Source organism: Fulmarus glacialis, unplaced genomic scaffold (assembly GCF_000690835.1).
Source record: "Fulmarus glacialis isolate BGI_N327 unplaced genomic scaffold, ASM69083v1 scaffold18930, whole genome shotgun sequence".
Taxonomy (NCBI): domain Eukaryota; kingdom Metazoa; phylum Chordata; class Aves; order Procellariiformes; family Procellariidae; genus Fulmarus; species Fulmarus glacialis.
Window position 1 is genome coordinate 33,112 of NW_009187346.1, and position 13,659 is coordinate 46,770.

Genomic DNA, 13,659 nt, shown 5'->3' on the forward strand with positions numbered 1-13,659 from the left:
CACACCCCGCGCTGCTATTGGAAAGAAGCCGAATTAATTCACAAGCAGCTGGGAGAGCAGCCAGCGTGAGGCATCCCGCCGAGACCGCGACCTCCGCATTTCCCTGACACGACACCGCTCAGCTGCATGAGCCTCACTGCCCAGCTTCGGCTCCATCCGCAGCTCGGCTCAAGCAGCCCAAAGGCAGACGCCGTGTGGAAGGCCGTGCCCCCACCAAAGGCAGGCTGCCCCAGCACGCCCGCGTCCGCGGGCCTGCCGGGCCTCTGCAGGACACGACACGTAGCACCCATGGGGATGACCGTACCTGCTTTCCAGGATGGCTTCTTCCACATGAGTGCTCTTCTCGGACACAGGGGCCCCGAGGGAGGTCTGGCTCATGGCTGACAGAAATTTCAGCAACAACTTGGTGCTCTCAGTCTTTCCAGCCCCACTTTCTCCACTGTTAAAGAAAAGATATATGTTCCATTCACAAATCCAGGACAGACCGAGCTAATGACCATCCCACCCGTTGCAGAGAAGTTATCTCCAGGAATAAACACATAGCATCTCCACTGCGGCAAGCAGGGGTCAGGCAAAGGGTAGGGTAGGATGGTGTGGATATTGAAGCAGATGTCATTGCAAACGGAGCAGCAGGAGCAAGGCGTGTAATGCAGTCAGGGAGTAGCCGGTTCTCCCATTTCTAACCTTATCAGAACACACTGGCTGTCATGACGCTTCCACAAGCAGCAGTAGCACTCATTAGCGGTGGCGAAGATATGGGGAGGCAGCTCACCCAGGCGGTGCTGTCTGTACAGGTCTATGGCATCCACACTGTACAGACCAGGGATAGGTTTGTAGGGATTTACTGATGCCAAGATGGAACCAATGTTTGTCTAGGGGGAGAAAACAAAACACAGCAAGGAAATAAAGCTCCTGAAAAAAAAATCGTGACAAACCTGGACCCTGAAATAACTCATGGTGAAGGAAGAAAGCCTAAATAAGGAAGTTGGGCTTCAGCAGAGAGCTCCCAATTTGGCAAAGAATATCAAACCCCAGGGCAGGGGCTACACAACTGGGTATGGATAGGGCAGTTTGAATTTCACTGCTTTACAATAAAATGTTCTTAGCTTGTTATCTTTGCTAAATTAAGCTTACACAATTTAAAAGCATGAAGCCATCTTCATACACAGTTACGTTGCACTGTGCTTGAAGCTGGAAAGCAGAGCCAGGACTGAAGGAGTGTCAGGAGATACCTTCAATGCCCATATCCACAGTCTTAAGTGGAGGGGGCTTGGCAGGGTTCAAGCACCTCCTGAACAAAGAGGTGGGACAGAGAGGCACGCACACGTGCGCACACATGTGCAAAGAGTCACTAAAGCATATCATTTTTCTTCTGCTGAAAAATGCTGTTTGGAGCAGCTTAAATCATTTGGTAAGCCAAATCAAAATTGACAGGTGAAAATGAATTTTCAAGTGAAAACATTTCTACATTTTCTAAACATTTTATTTTGAAAATATTTATTTTGAAAATCTCACAGTTAAAGAAAAGAGTTAGTAAGGTTTAAAATAAAATACCCAACGCCTAATACTGAATTTCAAACATATTCTTTTGTGAAGTCAGAAGGAAATTAATTTTGGTTTTGGGGGCATGACTTTCTCGGTTCAGCCAACCAGCTCAAATCCAGTTATCCTCAGAGCTGCAGTTCAGAGCAATGGTGCCACCTCTCTTCTAACAATGGCTTTGTAATATGGTCAACATCCAGATTAAATCCTGCTGCTGGTGCGGTTGCCTCCTTCACAGGGACATCTTGGGCTGCCCTACTCCAGGAATATCCACTCTCAGCAGGGGTGACGGAGGAAACACTTAAATTGCTGCAGTAGGTGCCAAGCTTTGTGGCCAGGGACAACATCTAGTTTTATTTCGAAACCATGAACTACGAGTCGCCACATACATATATAAGGATTTGCACACATCCATTGGAGAAACTGTAAATGAAACACTTGGTGACGAGAAAGACGCATGCTTTCTCCCTGCCAAATGAAATCTGGGGCCATACTGCAATGCCAAGCTCTGAAGCCAGAACCCAGACTAAGATGCTGTAGTCACCAAAATATTTAAGACTCATTTATTAAAGCAGCAGTCACAGATCATAAGGGGGAAAAAACCATCACCTAGGCCTAATTGCATTATTGGTATGAACAGGCTAGCATGGAACAAGTCCTGAGGACCCTCTGACATGGACCTTGTGGGCAGAAATATAATTCATTGGTGATGAAAGCAATAAGCAAGCAGATGATCTTTGGCAAGACAGGTGGGAGGAAATGGGAAAGCATTGAGAGAGAAAACATGGATCGGGAAAAAGCACTGTACAACCAGCTGAGCAACAGACATGTCCAGAGACTGCAGGACAGACATGTCCATCCTAACACTTCTCCCAGACCTTCACAGCGTTTTTTCCTCTCAGATATTTCATTTTGCATTTCCCACTCTAGTTTCAGCTCTCCCAAGGAACAGAGCTCCCACCGCAGTCCTGTCTAGAACTTCTTCCAGTACAGTCATCTCTTTCAAAGGTGTTTCTAGGAGACTTTTCCACATCCCAGTTGCAGTCTCCTCATCACCTGCAGTCCCTTATAGACAATTTCTATCCGCAATTTTTAATAGTGGTAGCATTTGTGCATCAACCATGTACATACCAGCCACTCTATTAGCAAGGAGTGATCATCCCTAGAGAACTCTGTAGAGCAGGACAAGCCACATGTGGCACGTCTAATTCTCAAGACAATAGATCCTACTTGGATTGTTAGGCATGGCAGAGCTAGGGACAGCACAAAATGTGGCAGTACAGCCCCTGGCTCATTTATACATCACTCGCATTATCCTGGGTCTACTTTTATTAAGGGATACAGGAATTGCAGGAATGAAGGGGGAAGATACACTCTTAAATGCTGCAGGCTGCTGCTGTGCTCACACAATTTCCTTAAACAGTTTGGTAGAGCTTGAATAGTATTTCTTTGGAAAACAAAAGGTACTGTTGAGATTGTCAGTATACCTGTAGCACATTAATTATTAAACCAGTAGTGCTACCTACACTCGCTGACCAGAAAAGATCCCCTTTAGGAGCTCATGTTAGGATGCCTCCAGGCATACAGCTCAGAACTGCACTGCCCTTTTTCACTTCAGTTGTCCACTTCATGTTCTCAGTTTTCCATCCCCTCATCATTTATTTTTATTATTATTTATTTATTATTATTTTTAGTACTAGTTACCAGTATTCCAGGTTACCTGTTTCCTCAGGTGAATTTGTTTTCCAGAAAATGATGATATTTTTCACCTGTTTCTGATCTCTCTGATTTCCTTCCAAATATTTTTGGCCCTGACTGATAGGCATAACTCCTCTCAGTACAGCTTCATCTGCAACCTTAGCCTACTATGCTCTGTGAAGACCATGGAGAACAATATTAAATGAACTCAACCCCTGTAACATTCATGGTATTCACAGACCACTGCAAGTCATTAGGTGGCACTACAGCTGACATTCTCAATTTCTGCTTAACTGAAAACTATATGCAGCAGGGCTATGGCAAAAACTAATAACTAGTGATAAGGTAACTGCAATATTAATGTCTGCACTGCAGAAATGCAAAACAGCACTTCTCTAGTTCAGTGTCCTCCAGGTCAGACATTGCGCAAACATACACCCAGATACAGTCACACTCAAGAAGGGGCTTACAATCCTTCACTGAGGGTTTCTTTCCAGTGCTCAGCATATTACAGAAGTCAGGCCGTTCATAAATCTCCCCAAAATTCAGATCTGAGGTGCACAGCTGACATTCACGCACTATGCACAGGCAAAAAATGACATCATATTTAAACTTTTAACACCTTTACACACGGATGGAGAAGCCACAGAACTAATGCTGAAGAGGAGAAGGAATGACATACCAGAGCTAGAGGAAAGGCTTAAGGAGGTACAGCTGCTGTGACACTGTCACAGTGCTGGTGTTGTGGCATTTCTGGTGCAAGGCACAGACTGAAAAGGGAGAGAATCCTGCCTCACATTTTGAAGTGTGAGGAAGAGGAAACAGGAGGAATATACCCAAATGGGCAAAGAGCTGCACAAACACATAGCACATGTCAAACACAGGTCAGGAAGAGCAGCAATGACAGGGGCCATCAAAAGAGTGTGTGCCCGTGGGTACTGCCACGGGGTCACAAGGCTATGTTGACAGACAACAGGCAAGGGGTTCTACAGCAATAAAAAAGAATTTGCAGTCTCTTCTACATCCCAGTGCAGGAGATGGTTCAGAAACAGGGTCACTTTATTGATCATTTCCTGGAATACAGGTGCATATGGTTTGGTTGCCTTGGTAACAGTTGCTATGCAACACAGAGATTTACATTTTTCCTGTCATAATCTGAAAAACTCTGGGTGCACATAGCATGGACAAGCAAGGTAAGAGTAAAGCAAGGTAAGGCCATCTTTGTATTATATCCTCCTAGTCCCCTCCAAGTCTCAGCAGAGCACGCTGCCATCCCAGCACTCCGGGGATGCCTCATCCCAGGTGTGCTCTTCCTCACAAGTCCCTTTCCTGATGCTTGCCTCCTTCCTAAGGCCCGAGAGGGAAATCAGGAGATGCTATGAGTATTCATCTGTGCAAGGAAAGCAGAGCAACTCAAAAAAGGTACAACTGCATGTAAAAGCAGAAGAATTAGGCAACAGGTTTGCTTTCCTAGTTTTGTCAAGCAGTAGCTTTATCTGTATCAGGAAGGATACTCAACAACCACCTGCGTACACTGCACTTTCCAGTCTGCTTGGCCATATAAATCTCTGAACAGTAATAATGGGGAATCCAGGGAACACGAATGCCAGCTTGTAAAACATGTTCATGGAGGAAACAGAGCCGCACAATTACCACAAAGCCTAGAGGTGAATGTTCATGTTTGGAAGTTCTTCTATAGATGCAGAGAGGCCCCTCTGGTAGGGGTAGGATCTCACACGGCTTATGGAGCTGGCAAGGCCTTTTTATCCGCATGAAACAATGCTCAGGAAACAAGGCTAAAAATCAGTATTTCTCATGCAAAGTGGCAGTCCTGAAGCTAAACAAATAAAAGTTGTTAGCCAGAAGGGATGTGGCCCAGCTTGAGCACTTACGTAGATGTTACCCTGTTGGTAGCGCCGGTGTAGGTTAAGCAGGATGGCAGCTTCATGCAGATCCCCCAGCATGGACATGTCTTCTACCCCATCAATGCTGGTCTGGTGCATTGGCAAGACCTTTTCTCTGGAAAGGGAGGCCTTGGGGTACTGGAATACCTGGAAGAATGGGGAGAAGGACAAATATGCACATGACACCTGGGCACATGGTCTGATTTCCTACCAGAAACATGCCCTTTTCCACAGCTTTATACTTCAGCACTGGAAAAGGAAATGAATAAGGCACAGATCCGCTCCCTATTTTTACAGTCGTTCCTCTGTTCCTGTTCCTACCTATTGGAGCTCTCTGGCGAGAAACCATACAGCACACTCCCTTCCTTTGCTACAGAGTCACCCTCTCACCTTCACTACTGACAGGGACAGATCAATGCAAGGTTACGTGATTGTTACTGAAGTGCCCTTAGCAGGAGCAGGGCACCAGCCTCCAGGTACACCAGGCTGGACAGGTATTACACACTGCGTTCATGAATGTGAATAATGGTGGCAGCTGCTCCGAAGAGACCAAGAACAGTCTTTCACAAAAACACAGGTGGGATCGTACCTCTGACTGTGGGGAGGTTGAGGCAAAGCTTATTCACATTCCAGGTTTGGCCCTGCACTCTCCATAGGAGCAGCCAGAGAGTGTCTGGGAGAGGTTGTCATGTCAAGAGCAAAGGAAAGAAAAGCAGATGAGAAGCCAAACAAAGTAGTGACACCCTGTGTGCATGCTGGCATGTACGTACATGATGCAGCTTTCAAAGTGTTCGTACAGTGACAGCTATTAACTTCTATCACTGCTCTGGGAACTGCCCACTTCTCCCTCTACGCAGTTGCACTCTTCTTGCCTCAATTGCTGCATCCTTCTTCCTGCTAGAGCTTCCTCCTCCTCAAGAACCCACACTTCAGCTATCAGGTCATCTTCTTCACCCCTTTTCAACACAGCTGAGATTATGTGACTGCTCCCCTCCACCATAGCCACACCCCAGCCGTCCTTTCCTCCTCCTCAAGCACGATGCTGGCATTTCACAAAAGTTATTTCAGTTGCTTCCCACTCTTGGATTCAACCGTGTGCCATCTCCCACCCAGCATCCCAAGCTGTGCTAGATGGTAAGACCCAAGACAGACAGATGGGAGACTTCATACAGGCAGCCTGGAGAAGCAAGCTGGCCCGCAGTAACCCTTCCAAAGAAACTTGGGCTTTTCCTTCCCTTCTGGGGCTCTGGTCGCTTCTCAGCCCTCCCAGCTGCCACCAAGAGAAACAGACTGACCCCGTAGAGAGTGAGCCCATGATCTATAGCGCTGATCTAACTGGTTTATCCTGCCTGCTTTCCTGGAGTCCTCGGGCTGCCGTAACTGCTAGGGAGAGGCCAGCCATGCAGCTGCAGGCTAAAGACAGAATGAGGTCACCCTGCCCCCTCCAGCGAGCCACCTTGCGAGTCCCTTGCAGGGCGCTCACTGCTGCAGCACGTTGCAAGTGCCCAGCGAGCACCCCTTCTCAGCTCTGAGCCTGCACCCTCGCCAGTATGGGAAAGCAATAACCTGGCGCAGGATCCCTTTACAAGACCCCCACAATGCCTGCGCAATCAAAGCAACAGCTCTGCTCCTGGAAGGAGAAGCAGGCTCATTTCCCCAGATGTGTTTGTCGCAGGTCTGCCCAGTCACACCTAATGTGACAAGGACTTGATCTCTTCCACTAGGATGCTGCCCCACAGCCTGATTTTCTCACCAGCTGAGGGGCTTTCAAGAATACATAGTTCATATTCATTAACAGTCCACTCCAGCACACAGGCTCTCTCCAGGCCTCCCTGGTCTTCTCTGCACCACTTCTGCAGCTGGGTATCGGAGAGGTATGACCCTGCCAGCAGCAGGACCCCCACTCTGCAAGCATGGCCCAAAAAAAACACATCAATTTTTTTTTTATTCTTCAGAGCAGAGGCCTCAGGCACTTCCACAAGAGAACTGAGGGAGCAGGAAGGGAAAATGGGACAACTAAATTCAGGGGAGAGTACAAGCTGCAAATGCACAAAATGAGACAGGAGCAAAACCACTACAGCACTTTCAAACCATGAGGCAGCAAACCACCCTGGCTCTCTTTTCTCTGCTGACTTGGAGAAATTTTGGAAGGAGACAAGTCCAAAATGGTATGACATGATCTTTCCTTACATCTGCCTGGCACTTATTCATTTACCACTGCAGTGTCAGCACCTGTGGCCATTTGGGCCAAAAAAGAAACATCAAGAAAATGCCTAGGGAAAAAGCTGAGTGGACAAGTGTCCCAAAAGATACCAGGCGGTTGGCAGCACCCATGCCAAGAGGCTACTGTGCATGAAAAATAACTGTGATGGGTCAGAGCTTGTTTACTTGCTCTTGTAGACAACACAGGAGAAAACGAGACCCTGAAGAGCGAAAGGGGGCCTAAATACAAAAGCCTAAATGATTAGCAGGGACTAGGTCATCCCCTGTTAAACCTGTCCTGAGCCTCCTGAGTGGGGTTATTCAGTCATCCCTCCTTAAAAAAAAAAATCTGGTCCAAGATCCTCAAAGAGTTAAGCAGGTGCTCTAGCAGGACTGCAGCAAAGGTGGATGAGAGGGGTATTAGCTCTGGTACCTTCTGGACAGAAACACTGCATAGGTGAAATATACTCCCTGGAGGAGCAGACTGATGCCACATTGACACCCTAGCCAAGGCCAAGATGTCACCTATCTGTCCCTGACGCTGGGGAGGTTAACCAAATACCCTTGCCCATCACTGCACTCCTAGCAGCTCATCCTTCCTTAGGCAGAAGCTGGGGCCTCCAGCCCCACTGAGATTTGTGAGGGGAGGTCTCTGTGCCCCTGGAAGCATGAGCAAGAGGTTTCAGGCCTTCCCTGGCACTAGAAGAGAGTTGGCTTTTAATCTGTCCTCTGCCCTCCAGGGTAGAGACAAGTGTTCAGTCTCTGTATCACCAACAGGCTGCAGGGATCATCCAGGGTCCTGGAAATAGACATGTAGTAGGTTCTTTTGTTCCCGAGATTGTGTCAAAGGGCCTTTCTCTGAGGAGCTCTGAGGTTTGAGATACAAACATGACCCAGACATGATGACCCTCTACCCTTAGAGCTTAAAAGGTGCTGCACTCCAGCAGCTGATCCTGGACAGCCAGGCCCTTTCCCACCTCCAGCCACCCCAGTTATCCCATTGCTCAGTTCTGGACCCCTCCAGCAATCTGCCACGAGAGCCGTTTGGAGGAACATCCTCCCCACCATCCTGCTCCAGGTAAGGTGAGCCAGGCTGGCTTCAGCAGCTAACACTACTGAGCTGAATATGATGGCTGATTTTGCCTGAAGCAAACGAGAACACAGATAAACTGATCTCTCAGCAGAGCTGCCTCTGGAATGTCTCTTTTCCAACAAGTTAATACTTAAACAGGAAGTTACAGGCATTAATAAGCAAATCTTTATTATTTGGGAAGAAAAACCATCAGCTTTCAGTCTAACTACAACCAAGCTATCAAATACCACACAAGTACCTCACAGCCAATGATTTCTACTTTCTCCCCAGTGATTAACCGATTGTCTCAGATTTAGCCCATGGTCAGAACAAAATGAGCAGGACTCTCTCCAGGCCCCTGCAATGGTCAGGAATAAAGCAAAACCTGGCTGGCAGACAAGCCAAGATGAGGACTGCCAACCAAGCCAGACTGAGCAGGGCAGAAGTGATTCCTCCTCAACCATTAGTGCAACCCTGAGGATGGGAGCAAAGCTCCCACTCAGCATCTAAGTTATGTTTATCCATAAAGCATTCAGCTGGTGTGTCTGGACTGTGGTTTCCAATCTTGTGTTTCATACGTGTCGGCTCCTCCTTTCCTCCCAGGAAGTCACATTTCCGATGGGATTTGTTGCTTGAGGTGTTTTTAAGGAAGTGAAAACAAATGGCAAAAGCCCTGAAGCATAAGAGTGGACTTCTTACCTGAGCTGCAAGGATGCTGGGCCACAGCAAACATGAGGATACTAGATTTAGGGATCCTAATATCAGAAGAATCAACTGAACCACCCAGCCCAATGTAAAATGAAGATGTCGTCATCTGACTTTTCACCCGGCGAAAGACAGCCAGTCCCTGCTACAATTATCAAGCAATGAAGGCAGCAGGCGAGGGAAGCACATAGGACAGCTACTGTGGAGGGCACTGAATAAAGAAAGCCCTTGAATGATTACCATGTGCTTTTTCTGCATAAGCCATAAAGCACATGCTCCTTCAGCCTAGTGGTTTCTTCCTTCATGGAGGAAAAAAACAAATCCAGCCTTTTTAGACCTGTGACTCCACCCAGCATTATCCTGTGCACATTTTCTAGCACAGACACAGGCTGGCAGTGGGTGCACCCATTCAGCTGGCTCTGTGGTGGGATTTCTGGTGTCCTTTCAGAGGTGCCAGGTGGGTTTGGAAGATTTTCCAAGGCCACAGCAGCATATCAGAAGAGACAGGAGTGAGCCTGGGAGAGTCACAGAAGAACTCGACATTTGTTCACCCTCTGCAGGCTGCTGCATTACCTGTGATGAATCCTTCTGTGATCTCTTAAAATGAGTTAGTGACTATCCAGCACTCCCAAAACAAGGCAACTCCTCAAGAAAGGATTTAAGAGACTGGAGTAACCAGATGGAAAACCTATGTGTCTGCTAGATGAGCTTCTGTCTTTGAGAAACAAATCAGGCTCTTTAGAGAGGAATGATGATTTCAAATCATCTAGCCCTGTCAAAGCAAGACTGAAAAATATGACAGTCCTACCACAGACTCTCCACAATCTGGAGTCCTAAATCCCCTTTCCCCCTGTGCCCTCCTTTGTTTGCCAGGTAAGAGGCTGAAAAAAGCCTGTCCAATTTTCTGTAACAAAGAAGCTGCCTGCAGACCACAGTTGACCAAAACAGCTGAGCAGATCTAATTGCTCACTGCTGGAGGGCACAGCCCATTTCCCTGCCCATTTCCCCATCCTCCCGCCAGCCCAGGCACCAGTTTGACTCACTAAGAACCTCGGTGAAGGCAGTGAATAGTTTTCCCAGGGTTAAGGAGCCGAGCAGACTCACTGAGGACTTGGATGATCCCCAGAGGTCCCTTCCTTCCAAAATTACTCCTCGAGCACTGCAGCAGGCACGCCAGGGAACCACAAGGAGCACAGGGCTGGAAATAAGGCAGGAAAGAGGCTTGTTCCCTATCGCTGGCAGCGAGCTCCGCTCTCTGCCTTCTTGAATTGTCCTATGCATAGCTGCTGCACTTACACTGCTGACTGACACGGGGAGCTCACTTCCACATGTCCCTGACCCAAACGGCTGATGGCAAAAGCTGCTGAAGCAGACGGTGGTGAGCACAACAGCCCTTACAGCAGCACAGCTTGCAAGAAGCACGTCCTGGCAGAAAGGGCTGCTCAGTTGGTGGAGCTGCCTCCTTCCTAGGAGCATTTTGCCAATATAATGGTTTTGCTAGTCTGTTAATGCAACTCCTTCAAAGATGGCACAGGGAAAACCAAGCAAAGTGAGGTGGGCAGACAAATGAACAGAAGACAGACAACAATCTTCTCTTTTTAACCTTTGTTAGACCTTTGGCATGGTTTGTAACAGAGCCGGGTCGCTTTTCAGACAGAATTGCAGCATTTCAATTGATACATTTCCTTTCAGCATGAAAGGTCATGCAAGACCAAGAAGTCCATCTTGCAACTTGGTGTAGGCTACAGCCTCATGCAAACTTCACTTACCGTGCCATAATCTGAGGTGAAGAGCACATTTCCATCGGCACACGAGCCAATAGTGCATGGCTGCAGCTGGTCCTGCTCCCGCAGCCATACGCTGGCACCCTGCAAAAACCAGAAGACCTCCCATTAGAAAGAACTGGAGCCTGAGAGATCTGCACGTGGGGTGCAAACACCCAAGGAAAGCTGGGGGAAGCTGCGGTATTCAGAGGCTACTTCCAAGCTACAGCTGCTTAAAATTTTTAAGCAAGTCCTACTCACATTTTCAGAGAAACTGGTTTTGATTTTTTTAACATAACATGAGAGGAGGAAAAAGCAGTTTTAATCAGCTTCATGCTGAAACCAACATAAGGAAACATCAATTTTTATAGAAAGAGTCATGGAAAGATACAAACATGCAGAATAGGGGGTTCGACTGTCTAAGTATTTTCAAACTTAGAATAGACGGTCATTAAAAGTCATGCTATAATAACAGAAAATGTAAATAAAATGTGTTTACAATTTGATACATCCACAGATCATTGTAAGTCAAAATGCTTCCAGAAGTGATCAGCGACAGCTAAGTAGACTTCACAGAGCTTTATTTGCCTCTCTTGCAAGAGCTTCCTTGGGTAAATGACATGACTTGAGTGTTTCTCTGATGTATGTATATACACTGATGTATATACGATGGCCCTGATGTATATACAGTTTCACACACACTGCAAGATCTTAAATTGCTTGATGTCTCTCAAGACAACCCTAAGCACAAAAGCAGACTTCTAGTAACCCAAATGCAGGGATCCGCAGGGCAGGCAGATCTCATAGCTCACCTACCAAAAAAGTGCAGGGGAAATCAGTTTGCTGGATTGGCCTCTTCTGCCCTGCCTGACTGTGGGACCTGGTACAAGGGGAAGAGCAGGAGCATGAAGGCAAATCAGGGAAAGCATGACCTGCAATTATGCAGAATTAGGCATAACGTCACACTGCATTTCAGTTATTGCAAACTAATCTGTTCCATGTCTTTCCATAGAAATCACATAAACTCTGCTTAGATAAGTATTGAGAAAAAGCCAAAGTGCTGAACTGTTGAGTAATGTTAAGACCATCCTGCTTTTCATCGATTCATAGATCTACTTTCTTCCTAATTTGTTTTCTGCCCCTAAGTTATTGATTATAAAAACCCTTCCTATCCTCTTAAACCCGTCAGCACCATTAGCTCTTTGCTTATAGGCTTATTATGTTTGAAGACATGCAATGGTATTTCTATATTACATTATCCAGAACGTGGAATGCTAATTCTATTTTTAATGATTTATTTTAGTTTAGGTGGGTTTTTTTTTAAACTACTTTAGTCACTTTAAACACTTTAGTACCCTGGATTTTCCTTATTGTAGAAGATATGTCTATTGGCCAACCTCCAGTTGTCCCAATAAAGGAACTGGTTTTAATGACATTTAAAAAAGCCTACATAATTCTATTTTGCTGCTGTGTTTTGCTCTAGAGTTTCCACAGCTGGCAGATTAATTTCCCCTCATCAAGTGAATTAAAAGCACCAGTGCATCCGGTCAGTACCTAAACCCAAGGATAGTGTGTGAAGATCACCCTCATGGCCAGTGAGCAATAGCAATAGAAAGAAATGTTTTCTTATGTTGCAGATTCAAGTTACAAAATCCCAGAGAGCTGGTAAGCAATGCATTGAATACAGATTTTGAGGAACTATATTAGAGCTCTTCATGACATCCTCTTACATTTTGTGAAACTCTTGATGCTCGAGACAAAGTGTCCTGAGGCATTTGGGCAAGACATTGCTGTTGAGAAATCATCCATTTCCCAAATCACATTCCGACGATTCCGCATAAACACATGAACAGCAACATGTGTTAGCAAAAGATCTTTATGCTATTTTCACCAAAAGCTCCTACTACCATCACGGTATCAAGAGCAAAGAGTCACAAAATAGCAAGGTTGTGTCTGGAGTTCCCAACAGTGGGATGAAAGAAAACCTTTTCTAATACACTTATTGTTAACACTCATTCCCAACAGTGCATTTCAATGCCTTCAGACACCAGTAACCCAGGGGCACATAGATGAGAGCCTGCAGGCAAGTGCAGTTTAATCAGGAGCCAGGCCCACACCCTCCCGAACACACTGCACCCCGATGCCATGGCACCCCACGCACACAAGCGCACACACCCCAGCATCAGGAGCGCACCACGCTCACAGAACCCTACAAGGTCTGTCCCGGCAGAGCGGGGGGCCCGGGTTACACACGCTTGCCACTCCCTGAGCTCGGAAATTCGTTTGGAGATAGAGGCAGTTGATAATCTGACACACAAGAGACACCCCAGGGGCATGAACACTGTTATTTAGTAGGTACCCTTTAAAGGGAAAAAGAAGGGAGATGGACAATGAGATCCTTCTGGTATCTTCAACATCTAGAAATCATCAGAAAGTCCAGACTGACCCAGACCCCTTTCCCAGCAGAAGTCCATGTACAAAAGTAGTAAGAAATACTCCCAAAAGGAGACCTAGTTCTTTTGTACAGTATTGCACCATTTCCTACAGACTTATGGCAGATCCTTCTGTGTGCTGCTAAGGAGTAGAAGGCAACACGATGAAAATCCCAGGCACTGTGGCATTTCAGCTGCCCAGAACCACTTACTTCAGTTTACTTTGACGTTGTAGCTGTTTTTATAACAGCAATTGCCTCTGCCCAGTAGAATAACTGCACCCATTTATGTTGTTTCCAAAAGGAACATCATGCTAAGACAGACAGAATAGGAACCACAGA

General features: G+C 46.5%; 1 protein-coding gene across 1 annotated transcript in view; it reads right to left on the bottom strand.

Annotated features, from left to right (window-relative positions):
* Positions 1–10,991, bottom strand: part of LOC104074701 (unconventional myosin-X-like) — a gene marked incomplete at both ends in the record, with an annotated part of 38,630 nt that extends 27,639 nt beyond the window's left edge. Inside the window, 4 exons of the mRNA XM_009574910.1 lie at positions 305–439; positions 685–872; positions 5,133–5,291; positions 10,893–10,991. Coding sequence (XP_009573205.1) covers positions 305–439; positions 685–872; positions 5,133–5,291; positions 10,893–10,991 — 581 coding nt within the window. The remainder of the gene's footprint in view (positions 1–304; positions 440–684; positions 873–5,132; positions 5,292–10,892) is intronic.
* Positions 10,992–13,659: the final 2,668 nt, after the last annotated feature.